The sequence below is a fragment of the Trachurus japonicus genome, chromosome 9 (genome assembly GCF_045865225.1).
Source record: "Trachurus japonicus isolate A0001 chromosome 9, Traja_1.0".
Taxonomy (NCBI): Eukaryota; Metazoa; Chordata; class Actinopteri; order Carangiformes; family Carangidae; genus Trachurus; species Trachurus japonicus.
Genome location: NC_140915.1, coordinates 33,053,920 through 33,074,818, shown reverse-complemented (window position 1 = coordinate 33,074,818; position 20,899 = coordinate 33,053,920). Strand labels below are relative to the sequence as shown.

The window sequence follows — 20,899 nt, the reverse complement described above, 5'->3', positions numbered from 1 at the left end:
TATCGGCTATAGCCAGATACATTGAGAGAAATGTGCACAGCAAGTTGAAAATATTGAAACTTGTTGTAAATGCAGTAAAGCAGTGAAATTGGATGAGCTCAAAGCTGTGATGTCGATGCTCCCCTGGATCTGTGTGTGACCCCTTATTGCGCAACATTGTGGGATTCTCCAAAATGAGTCCTGTGTCCTGCTGCAGCCGAAGTTTGTGGCTGAGCACAAACACAAAGAGCGAGAGAGGGAGAGAGAGAGAGAGAGAGAGAGAGAGGGAAGTTTGCTGTGAGCCTTTTGAAACTGCTGTAATGAACAAGCTGTTCCGCACGATTTGAAAATAATCCGCGTGTCAGTGTCATCTTTCTTATGCAAAGTAGCTGTCTTTGAAGGCGGATCTTTTGGCAGGTTAGACCGGGACGGAGGCTCCGACCAGCTCAGACGAGCGCTGCCACCAAACAGCATCAGCCTGTTTACGGGAAGAGCGTAATCCTGCGTTTCTGGGACACATTCAGCGTTTTCACCGGGGATATGTGTTTGACTTATTTTGCGGACTGATTAATTAAAGTCTCGGGTGCCTCGCCGAAGAGCCGCGAGGAAGGACCGGAGGAGGGGAAAAAATCATTTCAGTTGTTTTTTCCAAGTTGTCGCACAAGGACTGAGATCGCACCGCTGCACGCGCAGATAGTCCGGAAAAGTGACATGAGACATGAGGACGGAGCAGTGAGGCTTCTGGAGAGGAGAAGAAGGACACACATCGGGACACACAGCAAATTGTCTTCCAGTCACAGGACACTAAAGTAGCTCCAGCACTTGAGCCACAGGCTGAGCGCTTTGAAGGCATGGACCTGGACGCACGCTGCAAACACACACTCAACATTTGCGGACCATCGCGGGAAATATGTTTTTACTAAAGTCTCCAAAACGATGTTCTCCCTACAGATAGTTGTGTAAGTTTTCCCCACTTTGACCCTGCACACAGGCTTTTTGATGACAGAAACTTGTGTGTTGTGGTAGTTGTGAACAATTGGCCGATTTTTTTTTTTTTTTTTTTCATGAATCAAGAGGGGAGAATGTGTTCCTCTGCTGCACTGTGCTTCATCTATGTGCTGCTGGTCCTGTGCAGCAGCAGGGGCTCAGCTATTAGCTCAATAGACCCGGACTGGTCAGGAGAAGGGAGATGTCAACACATCAACATCCCCCAGTGTAAAGACATTGGCTATAACATGACTCGCATGCCAAATCTCATGGGCCATTTTGACCAAAAAGAGGCAGCAATAAAGCTGCAGGAGTTTGCAACACTGATACAGTTTGGATGCCACAGTCATCTCAGATTTTTCCTGTGTTCACTGTATGCTCCCATGTGCACAGAGCAGGTGTCCAACCCCATCCCAGCATGCAGGGTGATGTGTGAGCAGGTGAAGTTAAAATGCTCACCTATCTTGGAACAGTTTAACTTCCCGTGGCCTGAGTCTCTGGACTGCGCCAGGCTGCCAATCAAGAACGACCCAAACAACCTCTGCATGGAGGCGCCCAATAACGGCTCAGACGAGCCTCCCAAAGTCTCACACACCCAGCCTCCAGACTTCAGGCCACAGCGGCCTCTGGGCGGGCAGGACCTGCACCTGAAGGACAGCGGCAGCAAGCAGACGTGCGGCAACCACGGCAAGTTCCACTTTGTGGAGAAGAGCGAGTCGTGCGCCCCTAAATGCTACCCTGAAGTGGACGTCTACTGGAGCCAGGGGGACAAGCAGTTCTCTCTGGTGTGGATAGCCATCTGGTCTATCCTCTGCTTTGTCTCCAGCGCCTTCACTGTGCTCACTTTCCTCATAGACCCGCAGAGATTCAAATACCCAGAGAGGCCGATCATCTTCCTCTCCATGTCCTACTGTGTTTACTCCGTGGGCTACCTCATCCGACTTTTTGTGGGAGCCGACAGAATAGCCTGTGATAGAGACAATGGGGTTCAGTATATTATCCAGGAAGGTCTGGAGAGCACCGGCTGCACTATTGTGTTCCTCATCCTTTATTATTTTGGCATGGCCAGCTCCCTCTGGTGGGTTATCTTGACCCTCACATGGTTCCTGGCTGCAGGGAAGAAGTGGGGTCACGAGGCCATCGAGGCCAACAGCAGCTACTTCCACCTGGCAGCGTGGGCCATCCCGGCCGTAAAGACCATCATGATCCTGGTGATGAGGAAAGTGGCCGGAGACGAGCTGACGGGCGTCTGCTACGTGGGCAGCATGGACGTCAAAGCCCTCACCGGCTTTGTGCTCATTCCTCTCTCCTGCTATCTAATTATTGGCACTTCTTTCCTGCTCTCCGGCTTTGTGGCCCTCTTCCACATCCGTAAGATAATGAAAACAGAGGGGGAGAACACAGACAAGCTGGAGAAGCTGATGGTACGCATCGGGGTCTTCTCCGTGCTCTACACTGTCCCTGCCACCTGCGTCATCGCCTGCTATTTCTACGAGAGGCTGAACATGGACTACTGGCGCATCCTGGCAGCCGAGCAGAAGTGTATGGACAACAGCGGGCCGGAGTCGGACGAGTGCATCATGAAGACTTCCATCCCCGCTGTGGAGATCTTCATGGTGAAGATCTTCATGCTGCTGGTGGTGGGCATCACAAGTGGCATGTGGATCTGGACCTCAAAGACACTGCAGTCCTGGCAGAATGTGTTTAGCAGGAAGCTAAAGAAGAGGGCGAGGAGAAAGGCAGCCAGTGTGTTCACCAGCAGTAGGCCTTACATCAAACCTCACCCACCCCTCAAAGGGCACAGTACTAAGTATGAGCCGACACGGCCCCCTCCAACATGTGTGTGAGCTGGCTCTCTTTGTATAAACCCAAAAATACTTGTAATGCCCTTACCTAAATGAGACTTTGTAATCAGAGTGCCATCAAAAGAAACAAGGTTCATGTTTTATTTATGCAAAATGCATTGAAGATAATGCAATGTGAGTTGTTTTTTTTTCTATCTTGAGCCATCTCATGCAACAAGAGCTGCCTTTGTTTGAAAAAAAAGAATCTGCTACCCCTGGATTCACTTATCCTATTGAGGAACTTGGTAGAAAAAAATCGTATTGTTCCCAAGACAAAAAGAGTGGAATAAACCATTTGGATGTGCCATGGGGTTACTTGAATAATGTGCAATAGCTGTTTTCCTTTCAGACAAAAAAAGACACTTGTACTGTTAGTGACAGATTACAGACAGTGAAAGGAACCCACAGACAATGGAGGCAAATGGTCAGAGAGATGAGTGTTGTGTTTGGAGGCTTTTTTTCATTGAAGCCGATGCTGTGTCATATATGTTTGAACTGGAGAGAGAGCAGCTGTTGAAAAGCGCTCGAGACCTTACGAACTGCCCATTGTGAGGCAAATTCACGCCATAAATTAATCAAGCACTCGTTATTGAAAAGTTATTTGTACATGCTGTTGAGTTTTCCATCCTCTTTTTCTTTGCTGTTTTACAGCACAAGAGAACGTTTGTATATGTTTCTAAAGAAAAAAAAACCTGAGATTTTATAGAAAAATTAATAAAACGTTCTAGTTTTAAATGTTTGTAAAGCCGGGATTGTGTATTGCAACTGTGTTGTTTTTCTCTTTGCGGCATAAAGCTTTTTATTTTCTTTTTGCAATTACAACATTCACCATTACATGCTGAGAGTGTAACGGAATCATTTTGATACAACATAAAAATCAATATTATTGATCCATTTCTGTGAATGTGATGGTATGTTAGAGCTGGGTTTTAACATTATATTTGCCATTCATAATAACTGATGAAGACAACATGAACAGAGAAAGACAGAGACATTTTGACCGTAGTGTTAACTGACCGGTTTTATTAACCGGGACACACACGCACGCACACACACACACTATACATGTGTATAGCTGTAGGCTATATAATGATTACCTATATGGTTTTCCATTTGCTGTGTATATACAGGCAACAAAGTACATTTTGTGTGTATTTTTAGATTTCTTCAGTGCTTTTATATAAAATTACAAGTGGTTTTTAATTTTAATATCTTTTCATTACCAAAAATAATCAACACATGATTTTCAGGTTTTGTGCACTTGCTTTAATTTTTTAAATTTTAAAGCAGTGTCTGTTTTATTAACATATATATATATAATCACAATTATTCCTGTTGGCGCACATTTCAGTCAGTATTGTATTTAAATAAGAGGAAGAGGAAGTGATGACATCATCAAAAGGTGAAATTAGAGGAATAAAATGCCAAATATTTTAGCTGAGAGTTTTGTTTTGACAACATGCCAGTGATTTTTTTTATATTCTTCACTGCCCTTAAATTTGTTGTTCATATAAGTCTATATAGTTTTTAACCTCAGTTAAAGAGAATATAACTATATATATAAAGTACTCTCTCCTTCTTTCTACCACCTCTCTCTCTCTCTCTCTCTCCCTCTCTCTCCCTTCCTGGCTGTGTTGCATGTGTCTGTGCGTATCAATGAAGGGGTTATACAATAATCCAGCTCTCATTCAGGACAGGATTAGACTGTTTGAAGGGTTTGACTTTGAAAAGAGGATCGCTGCAAACCAAAATACAGAATATCTGTCATCGCTGCTCTTCTTATCAGCAGGGCATAGTGACATTTCTAAAGACACATCTGGCCTGGATTTGAAGTAGTTACATATTGACTGAAGCGGTTTTCTAAAGCACCAGCAAACCTAGTACATTGTGTGGTATCCTGAGATGTTTGGTGTTAAACCATCCTTACCCTGTCAACAATCTGAAGGTGCCTGCACTGAGAACCACAAGTCTAGTCTTGAAACCAGGCAACGCCAATTGACTTTTGTCTTGACAGTGCTGTCAGAGCAACAAGAAAACATGGATACTTTTAGTCATCGACTACATGTATGAGTATGTGAACCATTTAAGAGGCATATAGGAATGTTAATAGATTGTCAGAGGTTAATGGAAATGAAAACATGGTGATGTGTTTTTTTCCAGATATTTGAGGAAAAAAAAGGTGCAGTTTTCCACCTTTATCTGCCTCACTTTCAAATCTTTTTGAGAGTTTAAACCTGTGGTGCAGAGTCCTCTCTGGTCTAATAAAGTTTCAGAAGTGTAGTAATGCTTTATCCCCGAGGGCATTCAAGTTCCAGCGTCAACCCAACCCGTTTTAACAGTCAAAAGCACATGACTCACAACCTCTATGTGGCTGAATCAAAGTCAGCCAGTGTCTATTGATACTCTGAGTTGCGAAAAAGGTGTGAGTGCTTCTGAGAGCTTCAACAGAGGCCACCTGGATAACAGCCCCCAAGGTGTCTGGGAAGGCTGTAAATATAAATGACAGTTACCACCCCCCTCCAGGGCTTCTTCAGCCAAGCAGGCTTCACTTCTCTTCCTCTCCCCTCTTCAAAGGGAAAAATCCTGCTCAGAGCAAGGGCAAAGTATTGCTGGCAAGAAAGGTTTTTTTTTCTCTTCTTCTTCTTTTGGAATCACACCTAACTATATGTATTGCTGGATTTAGGCTTTTAAAAGTATAGATCTTACTTCATCAGACCAAAGGTTATCAAGCCGGGAGTGTCTGTCAGCTTAGAGAAACATCTTCCGTCTGGTGTTGTTGATGTTCCTTGACATGTTTTATTTGACCAAGTGGGGAATCCCGCCAGAGCCATGTGACTAAGGCTGATGAATCTCAGACGCGCGTAGCTCTGAACTTCACCAGGACACTCATCCACTTCCTGCCACTCGTGCTGTTCTGCCATGCCATGGAGGAGATATCAATGTCTGCGTTGGCCTATGATGTGTTGACAAAAAGGAAGCCTCTGCTTGTGATCAGTGTTGTTGCAGCAGCATCAAACCTTTGATAATCACTTGATTTAATTTAATCTGACTGGTTTGCAAGTGAGCCAGGATTTTCAGCTTTTCACACTCTGTAATCGAGCTGATGTTAAGTGTCTTTGTGGAACCGAGCGGTATTACGAACATAAAGTTGAAATGACAGAACAATTAGGCTGATTCTGGGTGCACAGTGAAAGTGGCGAGGAAACATCATCACCAGTCAAAACCTTAAAACTATGCTTCCATATCAATAAATGACTACACTTCTCCCCCATGCCATGTTGTTGTAGCTATTCAAAGCTGTGGAGGAACCGTGTACCTTTACTTTGTCTGCTGCTTTTGCAAGCACTCATAAAGTTCTCTGACACGGTGACATAAATCACGTTGCTGGGATGACTGGCGGCTGAGGCAGCTTCTCTTTGATCAGGTTTTTGTGGAGACGCCCCATGTCCTCATCCTCAGCTGCTCTAGCAGCACCTGTTTACTAGTTCAGGCCTGTCTGTTTGGAAAGCAGTGCTTAGCCTCCTACATGACACACACACACAACATACACACAAAGGAATTTGGCTGGTGCTCAGGGGGTGTGTGGGTTTCTTTCAACATGTATGCTCCTAATGTGCTAGACCCATACTGATTCTTGGCACTCGTTTCTCTTATTAGACAGCTGCTCTAAATGTAAATCTGTCGCCTTTTGGAGAGTTCTGCCTCCTTCGGCTGTGCTAGAGAAGAAAAATAGTTGTTGCATCATGACAAATGAAACAGCTTTGTTTTCCTGCTGAAGAAGTAAGTTGGAGTAAGAGCGTTGCAGAAGAAGAAAAAAAAAACTTTACACAGAGAACTGCAAGTTTCACAGACCAAAGCGTTATCATAGAATGCAATGAAAGCAGCCTCTCATCCCTCAAGTTCTTCTGCTACATGAATCTAGAGAACTGAGAATTATGGTTGAAGGAAGTGTGGGTGGGCTTCATGTTCTGGATTGATCTGTATAGCACAGAATCTAGGGCAATGTAAGAGTACAGTATACATGTATACGCCCAATCTGCAGTAACAAGCCTAACAGCACACACACACACACACACACACACACACACACACATCTCTTTTTGCTGTGGAGGCAGTTGTTCCCAGCTACTGCTGAAGGTGAGAGTAATTACATAAAAACCTGGCAACAATGAGTCCTCTCCTCTCCCAGCAAGGCGGGGGCATGGCACTTTTTTTCAAATGCATAATGAACTACCTCGCAGGCCCTCTGCTGATCAAACAAGTGTTTGATAGTGGCTTTGGTTTGAAAGAGGACTGAATATGTTTATTTGCATGTGGAGAAGTGAGTGACTTTGAGGTGGAGATCAGGCAGATTAGTGTTAACTGACAGAGACCTGTGCAAACAGACACTCCCCCTCCATACAAGCAGGGCAGCGGCGCACTTCCTCTGAGGACTAGTTAGGCTGAATACAACATCACATAGACCGGAGCATGGCAACTCCTGCTACTTCCCAGACAGTGCTCTTTGTGTGCCAACCCCCTCCATCCAGCCCGACTCTCTTCTCTAAAGTTTTGGCTTGTTTTGTTGTTGTTTGGTGCATGTGAAAACATGCAGACTGATAGCTGGCAAACAATGTAAGAGATTGGAAATCTAATAACTGGTGGCAATTCATCAAAGATAATTACTTAGAGTTCATTAAAAAGAACAACCTTCAGAGCCACAAGTAAAATTGCTTTTGTATCACTGAGCGATACACTCTAACTATGATATACTGAAATGCGCTGCATACTGTGAAACATATGGAAATGTGATAACAGGTGCGAGGGGATTTTCAGCTGATAGCTGACCATATCAGGCCACAAAATCTCATCAAGTGGCCGAGTTAGATGAGAGGATCAATACCACTTTGAAGTCTGTATGCTAAATATAAAGCTACATCCAACAGCTGGTATGCTCGGCTTAAAGGGGAAAAGCTAGGCCCACTCCATCCAAATGTAACAAAATCTGCCTCCCTGCATATCTGAAGTTAGGATTTAGTTAGTTTCAGACAGAGCCAAGTCAGCTGCTTTGACACAAACTAGTTGTAGTCCTATAGACACCTTCCTTTGAACATTTTTACCTCGTTAAATGTGACGACAGCTGATTCACTTCACCTGGGCCATTAAAAGCTGGGCCATGTGTTCCACTCTCTCTACCTTCCACCTGCTGACATCCTTTTTGGGTTTGGTTTTGTACGCAATACAGCACACAGACCACTCATCCATGCATTTCGTTTATGGTCAATCTTACAGACTTTCACACCTTATTGTATATCTGGTTTATATTTTAATTTAAGATAAGATAAAAGGAGCCATTATTGTTCCCAAGAGTGGAAAAATTTGTCTTGGACAATCAAGAGATAAAAAGTTATAATAAATTATTGGATCTTTGTTAAACTTTGTCACATTCATTGAGTCAGTTTGTGACATAACATGTCCAGTCTGTGTTTTTTATATAATACAAGACATCATGTGAGAAATGATGAGAGGTCAATGTTGTTGCTGGACATTCCCACCACAGAAGTGCATTGAAGTAGTGACAGACTCACAAAAGCTGCTTCAGACTGCAGGGAGTCATTCATCACATACTGTATCTAAGGAACCTTTCAACCTCAATATAGCCAGAGTTTGTATGAACATGACCTCTAACGTTTTTTCAGTCACTGCCACTAACAAGACACTAAACAAAGATGATAAACGTAGGAGATGCCAACTGTTGTGCTACAACCACTAGTCACAACAGAATCTTCCTCCTGAGTCTGAGTCTCTCCAGTGTTTCCTCCTCCTACCAGCTCTGTGTACACGGCTCCGTCTCCGGTCACAAACCCTAGTCAGAACAACCACAGCACTGAGTTAGCTACTGCCAGTCAGTCACAAGCTAACCAACAACACAAACAACTACTAAGCTCACCACTGTGATGTGTCTTCTAGTTGCCAGTTTCTGTCACAAGAAAAAAAAACTCCTCACTCATGAGTCTCGGTCTGGCTGAGGCTCAAACATGAGTTTGTCTCTCTCCAGTGTTTCTCCCACTGACCATATTGATACTCTGCTCTCTCACATCCTGCTACTAACAGTGGTGGATCTGGGCCCACAGCCTGATCTAGAATTTCTCAATGAGGTTAAAAAATAGATGTGTTTCTAGCTCCAGTTTTCCTTGTGTTTTTTGTGCCTGTTGTTGTTCTAGTTTTTTGGTTGTGTTTTGTATTTTCACTTTTGATGTGGGAAAAACCATATAGAGTATTTGTTATATATTTAAAGGGACTTTAATGATAGATACATATCAGTCTTTCCATTTCATTCTGGGCCAAAAATCACAGTCAGACTATTAACAACAGCAGTTGATACATGATGCATATGTTATTCACCATCACAATGATAAATACTGTGTTCAGCATACAGCACAACACTGTCAAATGCAAAAAAGGGGAAAAAAAGGATTGTATTGAAGAATTAGTAGTGTTGGCACAGATGGGCTGCAATGAGGGAGAAGGCATAGAGATTGTGCGGTTAGAGGGATGTGAGCAGTCTGGCGTCAGCTGGAAACCAGATTTTCACCATGGTGACTTAGCAGAAGACTAACCTGCCACCTTCCTAATTCATGTCACAAAGAGCCCTGATTGTTTTAAAACAGCAGAATAGCAGGAGTGGGAATGGTTTTCCTTTGTTTGTGGACAATGTAATATGAGTCTGTATACTGTAGCCTATGTGTATACAGTATACAGACACACAAACAATCTCATCTATGTAGCCAGTTCTGTAAATTCTATAATTCAATTCAAATTCAACAATTTTCCTCTGAAAATTCATCATTTACATGACATTAATCACATGTATGTATTTGACTGCATGTGTGTTTGTGTGTACATATTTGTGTACCCATGCAAGTGTTTGTCACATGCAAGTGATTTTCAGAAATGTTATGAAGGCAGTGACAGGATTGATGTGATGGAGTCGGGAGAGCAAGCACAACAGGAGACCCGTCTATGTGTATATATTTGTGTGTGTGTGTGTGTGTGTGTGTGTGTGTGTGTGTGTGTGTGTGTGTGTGTGTGTGTGTGTGTGTGTGTGTGTGTGTGTGAGTTTATAGACAGTATAGGAACTATAGAGGGATAGACACAGGGAGAGGGATGATGATGGATCTGGCAGAGCTCATGAACACTGCTGAGAGAAAATGCCTGTGGTTCAAAGACACTCTCAGCAAACTTAACAAAGAAAGCTGGCACAGAGGGGGAGAACATGAAAGGAAACTACACAATCAGCTGTCACATAAACTTGGAGAAAACATCCTGGCCCGGCTGGCAGAATACACTGTATGCAGACATTTGACTATTTTTACATAAGCTCCAGCAATGGACAGTGACAAAGCGAGATAGAAGATACTCAGTAGCACATTTGCACTATCTACCATTGTGACTTACTGGCATAACATGACTTCAGATCTTATTGTAAATTACAAGCAGTGTATTAAGTGGTCTACGTAAACGGACTAATGGAGATTTTTTAAAATTTTTTTACAGATTTTCTTATTGTAATGAATAATCATTGATCAATCATAAGAAAATCACTAGTGACTAAATGTAAGGTGACACCACTATAAACACTATCACTCGGAGTAAAAGCTCTTCATTCTATATTTTTGATATTGTACTGTTAATGTCATCATTAAAGTGTATTTTTTAGTATCAGCTTATGAAGCCTTATTAGGGACATGCTATATATTATTTTACTGTATCAGTATTATCAATGTGTTGATAAGTTATAAATTGGTAAATTTGATCTAGTTTCATTTCTCAGCCTGCAGCTGCTTAGCTTACTATATCAACACTGGTTCTGTCCAAAAAGGATGCTAACTTAATACTTTGCTACTTTTACAGGTGTACTAGTAGAGTTGTATTTTAGCCTACTATACTTTACTAAATGCACTGTGTGACATTCCACAAACGAAAGCAACACAGTGCACCCACGAGAAGCTGAATGGGAGATCTTCATTCCAATCTTTGAACACATGGTGACAGCAGAAGGGAAGCTAAAGAAAAAATGATACAGTATTTGGCTTGAACTAATCATCTGCGGTGCACGGTTACTTTAAAAAAAAAAAGCTTTTTATATAGTTGTAAAATATGAGGTAACACACTTAAACTATTTGTTAGCTTACTTGCGCTTTTACTGCTCAGGTTTTGGCCGCACACTCCTTGGTCTGGCAAAAATCTCTGCAAAGTATTTTGTTTTTTTTCTTGGGGCATCAAGTTAATATGAACGGGCATGCACAACACATAACATGTGGTCTACAGCGGTCTAAGACAATGTCCCATTTTGCTCCCAGCTTGCTTTATGCAGTGACAGGACTGGAAGCAATTTGGTATAAGTACTGAGGAACAGTTGAGGAGATGATAAATGACTTTATTGTTGGGTTTTGCAACTGTATCTGATACCGGTGCATGTGTTCCTTTGAGTAATCAAGCTAAAGCATGGCAAAAGAATCTTGGTTTCCTGGACATTGGTGGCGGGCCAGATTGTCTGGTCCTGATAATAGTAATGGGAGTGATGGCAGCAGCGGCTAATCTACACAGAGAAGGGGTCAGGACCCACTTATCTGGCCTGAGTGGAAAATAGCAGCCCACTTAAAGGACCAAACTGTGATTGCTCTATGACAACCCTGTTGAAACACTGTTGCCACATTGCTGTCTTCGTTTACATACCGACTAACTGGCTGTGAGACATTTTTTCACATTGCAATTATTTCCTGAGCTTTTGAAGTGATACTTGTGGCTGCTCGAGGTCTGTTTATGTTCATAAACATGTCAACACTTGAATGAAATGCACCTGTAGTTTTAGTTATAATGGGTTGGGACCACTTCCAAAAACATTCATATACGTCATACTTCTGTTTGTCAAAGTCTTTAAGAACAGATGTAAGCCTGCTAAGGATTTACATGGCCAGATAAAAGAATCTGATCCTAGTCTATAAGACAGCTGTCATAAGTACAAGAGAGGCCCAAATCAAATGCCATCGCACTCTGTGGTAAAGGGTGTTCCACAAAAGCATGCAAACTATGTATCAACATATTTACTGCACAGCGCTCGCGCCCATGAGTGTGTTCGCTGTACAGTGCATCATAAACTACAATGGCTGACATGGAAATGAAGAACTAAATTTAGTTCTTTGTTTGATCATTGCCTCAGGTCACGGACAACTCTTTGAACTAACATGGCTAGATTCACAAAACAACATGAAGACAAGCCTCTGTTCTTCTGCTCTTCAAAGGAAAGAAAGGAGCAGTGCTGCAGACAACAAAACGCTCTATTAAACCATCCCGTTCTCATTCCCATCTCGTCACACATGGACGCTTGGCCAGGATCCATTTAGTGTCATTTTTCGACATGCACGGGCAATGTGTTTTATTTTTGATGAATGAAGCACTACATTCATAAACATCAATGGATGGCCAGGAGGTGGCTGGTGACGAGTGGGAGGCCTATGAAGTGTAGGACAGTCAAACCAGATCTGATCAGATGTTTCCCGTAACATATAGGTTCCAAATTATTCATTTTTATTACATTTTCATTGTTGTTTTTTTATTTCAGTCATCAATGCATCTACCTTGGCCTGTGAATTCTTTTAAATGAAGCTGAAGCCTGCTTCCTGGATTCTAGAGTGACTCAGCATTAAAATGTGACAAAACAGGCCTAGGCTACTGGATTGAAGCCAGCTGGTTAGCATGTTAGCATGAAATAGACACAACAGGTTTGCTTTCAGAAGAGTGTTTTGTTATTTTGTAAGAATATCAAACCTCAAACATACATCCCCTTCAAGCTAACATTTTTGTCTGTTATCCATTAACTTTAGGTTAGCCTAATCATATTTCAACTGTTTATTAGCTAACTATTTCATTAGTGTTTTTTCAACATTTTATTCATTGTTGTTAACAATGTTTATCCATTACTTTCAGTTTACTTTTTTTTTTTTTTAGATAATTTAAATGTCCTCTCATAGGTAACTATGTAAACTATTTTACTTATGAGCCTTTTAGCTTATTGTTTTGACATTTCTTCTGGCTTGCTAACTGATTTTTCCTGCATTCTCTACAGCAACATAGGCCTACAGTATGGCTTTGGTGTGTTATAGCTGAGGAGGTATATGTGCTGTGCAGCCTGACTATTGAAGCCAGCTTTGTAGTTATTATTAGGCTATGGCAATAACTAAACAAAACATCAGCATCAAGTAAATTTGTCATCATTACTGTTTTTAACCCCTAACCCTTTTTTTCTTCTTCCAAACTCAAATGTGTGAATGTCTTTCCAAATAGGCTAACCTCTGGCAGAAACAGAGGTACCCTCATAGTAAGTAGCCATGTTTGGGAATCACTGCTCCAGTGGACAACAAATTGACAGAGCCAAAGTTAAACTGGAAGCAGGAATGCATGTGTGTTGATTAAGTGTTGTTTAACCCCGTGGAATCAGTCTTTCTGGTCTGAATGCGGCAGGAGGCTGGAAGCAGGTCAGGAGAGGTCAGAGTCGACAGCCAGAGCTTCTTATGTGAGTCAGACACTTTTGAGGACCACTGCAAGGGGCACCGAGTCAGTTCATTGATATTCAAGGATTTGACCCACCGACAACGGGGATGTCACTGAGGTTAAGACAGCCGTGCCTCTCCGTATTGTCCCGGGCCAAAAAGCCTGGGGGTCCCTCATCCCCTCACCCTCCTGTGCATGGTTGTCATGGTGAGCAAATCAGTCCGGCAGCACTATGTCACACTCATGTGGGCACATTCTCTCTTTCTTCCTCTCTTTCTTTTCTTTCTCTGACTTTCTATCACGCTGCTTCACTGAGGGGGCTGCCAAAGAGAGCTTTCTGTCCACCGACAATGCCTGGTGTGTCATGGACATCCCTATACATATACAGTGCAAAGAAGAGCAGGCTCTGAAAGTCCAAGAGCTTCCATCCACAAAACACATGCTAACAGATATATTTCCTCTCTGTTGTGGGATCCAAGTGGGCGTTTTGAATCCAAGAACATGTCATGTCAGGTTGTGAATATGCACTACAGGTCAACAAGTCCAAATAACCACCAATCCTATTCCATCTCATAGGTGGAGTAATGGACTATTGCAAAAGTTAAGCTGCATGTCAGGTGAGGTGATGTCATGTGCATTATTAGCATGTGCTTCTATTGTACCGTACACTAGTTTATTTAATAGTAATGGGCCTCAGTAAAATTACCACAACTAAAGCTCTCTGAGCAAAAATCAGTCAACAGAAATTAATTTGATTCAATCACAGAACATACATTCTTCATAACCTTACTGTGTCTTTTAATGGAAAACAATTGACTGATGTTTGGCAGTAGGCCTCTGCGGTGTCTTGTCACACAAATATGTTCCTAAAGCCAATGTCAAGGAGATTAGGTTGAAGGGAAAATTGCAGCTGTATTTAGCAGCAGAGCTGGCGAGTCGCTGCTCTCAGGTGATGGGGCATGTCTGTGCCTTACCCCATCTGAACCTGATGGCTGCTGCGGTTGGCACTGTAATTATAGAGGTTAGGCATAAATCACAGAGCAAGAGGTGGGAGAGAGGGAGAGAAAGAGAGACAGAGAAAGTAAAAAGAGAGAGACAGAAAGAGAGGCCAGTATAGCCTGAGGGCCAGAGGAGGCCTTTGCACTCAGAAACATACTGTTCTCCCCCTAAACGCTCTCTTACTCCCCCAGTCTGTTACGTCTTTTACTCTCCTTCTGTTTTTTTTTTCTGTCTCTCAGTGCTCCCACACAGTCAAACACAAACACTCATGCAGCCTGTCTCTCAGGGTTCACATCCTTCCTGTGGCTGAAATAGTCAGCCTGCACTGGGTCCTTTACTGGCCCTGCGGGCTCCTGATTACACCACATGCATTCATCCTGTACACATTAAAGCAGTAAGCACCAGACCACAGGAAATAATGGTTGCCACTGCTGATGTGGACCTATGCCACTCTGCTTGTTTCCAGTTCCGTCTGAAGGGAATTTTTAGATTCTCTACAAAAAATGTGTCAAAACAAGCGGCTCAGCAGATTTATCCATATTTAATTTTGGGAATATACTGCTTTTATATTTTTGGCAGACAGATGTCACGCAGTAGGAAGCGTGATCATTTAATTGTGAAATGGGTTGCTTAAAACATAAATTCTGTTTTCTAACCAGGCATAAGGCATGCAATACACAAATCAAGCTTCAAAATCACTGGATCCTAAGTTACATTTACATCTTTCCTTGTCATGACATCAGAGGTGAGGGGATCTTTGTTGTTCCCTGTTACAATTATAACCACTTGATTACAGTGTGAAAATGAACAAAGTAATACTTCTTCCTCCTCGGTTTCTACAACTGGAGGACATTGTCACCAGAACATAAGCATATGTTGTTTCTGGCATTTGCTGAAATGACAGATGCTCTTGTTTTCCTTGAGAGGACAGTATGTTTCGTAACAATTAAACTGAACTTCATGTGTAATTTCAGTGTGCCTTTAAAAAGATCATTAAATAGATGAATAAATAAAAAGAAAATGTCACTTTGAAGAAAGAAACCAATCAAGAAATGAGATTATCTTCAACACAGTTATTCATGCTTTAAAGAGCACTGGCAGATGATCTTTACTGTATTCACAGTGGGGGAAAAGTACCTCTTCAGGAAAGGCTACGTTCCGTAAAAGCAGCAAAACTGCTTGATCAGTCAAATACAATGCATTAAAAATAATATTTAGAGGAGCTCTTTGATCTCAATCTCTTTGTGCTTTTCATAGGGGAAAAGACTTTTCAAGATCTTTAAAAAGATGAGAGAAGAGAATAAAATCTTCTTATGCTTTAAGTGTGATAACATTACAGAGGCATAATGTCAGAAATAATTAAGTACGGACCGTTTAAGTGAAGGACTACTTATGGAAGCAGTAGCTGCAATCCAGCAATAATATAAGACATGAGTTGGTGTATTCAAAGTAAACAATGAACAATATGCAGTCAGCTGTTACTGAAGAACTAGTCTTTTCTGATTGGCAGGCAGCTGTACATTCCCTTTGTATCATCAAATCATCCATTCAATGAGCAATATCTTATGCTGGAGGGAAAATCTATAGACTGCCACTGCAAAATCCACTTAGTCTGAATCACCTCATCCCTTCAGCTGTGAAACAGAGTGAAATGGGGAGCCTGTAGCCAGCCGAATTAGAACATATGGAAATGAACATATCTCTGCTGCAGCTGCAATATGCTCCATCCATATCAGACAAAGACGTAGGCACAGCTCTCAAGGTCAGTGCTCTTCATGTAAAGATGATGTTGCCGAGAAGACAATCAACACTTGTGATTGCATTTCGAGGCAAAGACCATAATATGACTTCCACTGATCCATAAAATCATTACTAAGAAGCTTTTAACAGGTTCCAAGGACCACGGCTTACTTTTTAAATAAAATATAAACAAGGGAAAATATCAAACCCATTAATCTTTCATTAAGCTCGCCGGATAAAAAAGAATCGCTTAAAGTATCATTCGTTACCATCACTGCGAGTGCAAAAGCCCCCTGCTAACATCAAAGGCTTCTCAAAGAAACAGAGCGGGAGAGAGTCAGTTAGCTGAATTTGGCTGAGAACCAGCTTGTGGTTGGGTTTTAATTTCGACTGACTCATAATGGCACTGAAGAGGAAACGGGGACCCTGTCTATGATGGTTTTTGTGGCATCAAGGCCTTTTTGAGCAAATGCTTACATAAACAATGCGCTGCTGTTATTCAAAGTACAGTGGATTCAGACTGGCTGCTTTTACAAAGGTTGAGAACTCATCCTCATTTTGCAGAAGTCTTTGTGTCACTGAAAGATCAGAGGCTTCTCATGGCCAAAGAAAGGGGAGGCTCTGTCTCAAATACATATACTGCTCACACACACAGTTGTGCAGCAGGAGTGGGAGGAGTGGTTGGCGTGTTTGTGAGGGCGATGAAACAGCGCTCTTTCCGAACAGACTGATCCTGCTTTCTATTTGTTTGGGTGGGGCATGCTGGCACTGCAACTATTTAGCAGCGTGTCAACGGAGGATCAAATAATCATTTCGAAAATGCAAAGCCAAAATTTTGGAACTTCATTATTAAACCATCCGTAGATCCTCTGACTTTTTTCTGCAGAACTAGATGTTGTTGCTCATGACCTATTCAACATACAGTATGTACCATATGAGTGGCGGATAGGCCTCTGTTTACCTGCAGGACACACAATACTGCTCTTGCTGACATCTTGTCTTTTACATTAGCTCTTTTGCTGTCATTTGAAAGCACTAAAACAGCTTTGCAGTGATGCCAAGTAGGTTAATAACATGCAATGGATTAAGGTTTTAGTGTAGCTCTGCATTGCTCCTATACTGAAGAACTGATTTACTATGGGAATAGAATAAACCCAGCCCAACACATTTTCTTGACCTGCATCTCGGTGCTGAGGTACAGTGACACAAACGTTTCAGCCTACAGTACACAAAGAGAGTGGAGACGCCATCGACTGACTTCAGAAGCCCAATATATTACATGAGTTAGTCATGGCTCATACGGAATTAAACATGGGAAGAAGAGTTTCTTTTTATCTACAGCCAAAGTGCTAAATCTGACCACTGCAACTGATACTCGCCCACTTCAAATCCTCCCTTTGATAGTGAAAGCATAGGAGCTTCAAATGTTTCAGTTTGTCCTCTTTTGTAATGGGTTTCAGTCACAAACACTGGTTGATGTTTGCGACTGAAAGCAAAATTATACAAAAGCACTCTCCGTCCGCCTCGTTCCCCGTGGAGAAAATGAGTCACAGTTAGGTTTTGGCTTCTCTTTCATATCTGCATTCATTCTTTGTTTGCTGCACAGGTAGATTTAATCAACCAGCAGCAGGGTGACAGCTTCCCTCTAAGTCATCTCTGATAGGTGCAATAATAATTACAGTGGACATGAATGGACAGGCTTGTGTGATCTCCCACTGTTCTTTTGGAGTTGGATGATAAGTTAGATAATGCTCAGCTCAGCTCAGAGATGTCACAGACGTGTGTTTTGCTTGTGCGGAGCTCATCTCTGCTGGTGTGGAGTTGTGATATTTTTGGACAAGCAGGGATGAAAGCCTGGGGTCCTGTGGCTAATGAGATACCGAGGCAGTGGGAATGATGGTTTTAATTACTGACCAGGACTGGTCTAAAGGGGGCGATTGCTGAAGAGCATGCTGAGTGTCCTAGGTTGGGAGTTCAGACCAATGCCAGTCATGCTGTGCCTGGCTGCCTTTGATGCTCACTCCCCTCTGCTTTATTCCCACATTGTGTTTATTAGATTCTTTGCTGCTGATGCTTCACTGCACCTTTGTTCGAGCTGATTCTTTGGACAAAGAGAGGAATAACCACTGAGATTTCAACTTCAAGAAAGTTTCAGTGATGCAGAAGGCAACTTAATCTTTTGTGGAAATTAAAGCTGCAGTGCCCCCCATTGTACGGTGGCTCTCGGGCACAGAGGAGACGGATCGCGAGTTTGCTTGGAGCAGACGCTGCGATTGTTAAAGAATCGGAATGTAGGGGTGCGAGGGTTAGGACACAACCGTGTATGGAAATTAAAGTGAGTGTGGAAAAATAGTAGTTGCCTCTGTGAAGATAAAGCTGAATTGTGGGAGATTCCTTCCCTCCGTGTCTGCTCACATTGCACTGGAGAGAAATCTACAGTGGATTCACAGGCAGGCTGCGCGTCCTCCGTCTCCTCGGCTGCTCCCAGCAGGAGGGTGTTGCTACGTGTCTGCTCTCTGTTCTCCTGCAGCCCAGCTGTGGACCAACCCTTGTTGACTTTTCAGAGATCACATGGCATCCTCACTGAGGCTGGCTCAGAGGGGGTTCTGCCTCTGCAGGACTCTGCTATGGTCAGCACAGGCCTCTTCCTCCTCCTCCTGCTTTTGCTCCCGCTGCCTTTACCCCCCACCTTTCCAAAAAAGAAAAGCACACACACACACACACACACCAAGCATATTCACAAACACAACGTCTTTAAAAAAAAAAAAAAACAGAAATTCCGTCTTTCCGTTACTTCCACTAAGCAAGCTGACATTTGATTGGCAACGTTTACTTTTCACCTTTACAGTATTCAAGGGACAAATCCATGCCCATTCATTCATATCTTTTTGTGTCTAGATTATTCACTAATCTCTAACATGTCAAGGCCACCAGCCAGAGGTTTTTGTTATCAAATGAACAGGAAGCAGTATTTGCCAAATACTGAACAAAATAGAGCTTGAATGGAATATGTCCTTGGCACTCATGCTTGCAGGAAGTGTGGATAAGGGACTGAATCATTCATGAATACAAGCTTCTGTATTTTGAAAGCCATGATGATGATTAGTGTGTAGACACTTAATGTTTTAGTTTTATAAATCAATTCAGCCATAGTGTGTGGTGTAATAGAAAACTTGTTTTTTAGGATCTGTAGAACAATTTCTTTTAATCTGGGTGAGGGTTGTTTGAATTAACAGTATGAACTGATTTGAGCAAATAGTGCTCACCTTAACTGACTGGTTTCTATAAACATACATTGTACCTTAGATGGAATTTGAACTGTTTGTTTAGATATGTGTACATGACCATCACTGTATATAAGGACCAGTCTCACCATCAATGGTTTCCAGACTCTTGAGACCTTCACGGCTGAGAGAGACTGCACCCTATTCAGCCAAATAGTGTGACTCTGTCTCTGTTTAATGATCATTGATATTTATTTCTGGCTTCATTTTAGTCTGACACAATATTTTGTAATAAAATCTTCAAATCTTGATAGGAAAATTGTTTCTCATTCCTCACCATAGGGCAACGTTTTTGCTACCACATGTGGGTTAATTGTTTGTGGCTGTTTAGTTCACTTGCTGGTTGTTGACAAGAAAGTTGCAGTTGTATATGTGGCAATGATTTAACTTCCCTCATCTGTTCCTTGCTGAGTCACTACTTATGGTCACTTTAACCCACAAGCTCTTGACGTCTGCCCCTGGCCAGATACTTTGTTGCCCAAAGTTTTAGGGTCCACATGGGAATTTTGGATAGATTAAAAAAAAAAAAAAAAACTCTTGAAAGTATGAGTCAACATGAAATAAGCAAGACAAGTTGAGCAGATGTTACTTTATCACTCTTTTCACAATACTGTAATATACCAGGGCCTCTCAATGGAAAGAATATGTGTGCATTGTACATTCAAAATTGCACATAAAATGAAATGATTAAGATTAAAAAAAATAAATAAACAATTTTAAAATCTGGTTTCCCTACTGAAAAAAACACAATGTTGTCAACAGTCGCAATATATAGGACATAATGTTTCCCATTCAGATGACGATAGTGAGGGGGAGATAGAGCTCCACTCAAGGTCCACTATTGTGCTGTTATTGTTCCTTGGTGGAGGAAATTGCACAATGATCATTTGATGTCGAATCTGCATCAAATCAAATGTGTTCAAGTCATTCTTTCATATCAGATGCACAGTATCAATCAGCCAAAACAACCATGGCCTTGAGAGTCACTATACTGCAAAAAATCAGCTTCTTATTTCATTTCCACTAGGGTGGCTCTCATTCAAATATTTTCCTTGTCTTTTTTTACCCTGACTTTGACTGTATTCAATATAGATAGAGTACAATTTATGGTGTATTAATCATTTAAGGCAACAAACTTTTTCATCTATAAAGGAGAATCATTAATGTTTTGGGGAAGGAACCATCCCTTATGGTATTTTTCATTCAGAATCTGCCTGGAAATGATCTTCTCCTTCTGTTGGAGGACTGCTGTTGGGAGTGAGCCTCAGTGATTTTGACAATACCAACTGTGCGCCATCACTGACAACGCCTGAAACTGTTATAGTGTTTTCTGTCTTCATTACAGAGAGAACAGCAATTTGTTTCAGATTCAAGATACCCAAGGTCCAAATTTGTGTGAGCTTTTGCATGTGTGTGCCGTGCACTACCTGTGTTTTTTTAAGGGGGAACAGACTGATGCAGAGCAGATTAGGTTCCACGGCAGGCAAGAGAATAATCTAATTTTCCTAACCCGCTTAGTGATATCATGGCACA

The 20,899-nt window shown here is 42.0% G+C and overlaps 1 protein-coding gene across 1 annotated transcript; it reads left to right on the top strand.

Moving 5' to 3' along the window:
- The first annotated feature begins 236 nt into the window (after positions 1-236).
- On the top strand, positions 237-3,555 carry fzd10 (frizzled class receptor 10). The gene has a single exon (XM_085787526.1). The coding sequence runs from the start codon at positions 1,044-1,046 to the stop codon at positions 2,811-2,813; it is 1,770 nt and encodes a 589-aa protein (XP_085643652.1). The 5' UTR covers positions 237-1,043; the 3' UTR covers positions 2,814-3,555.
- Positions 3,556-20,899: the final 17,344 nt, after the last annotated feature.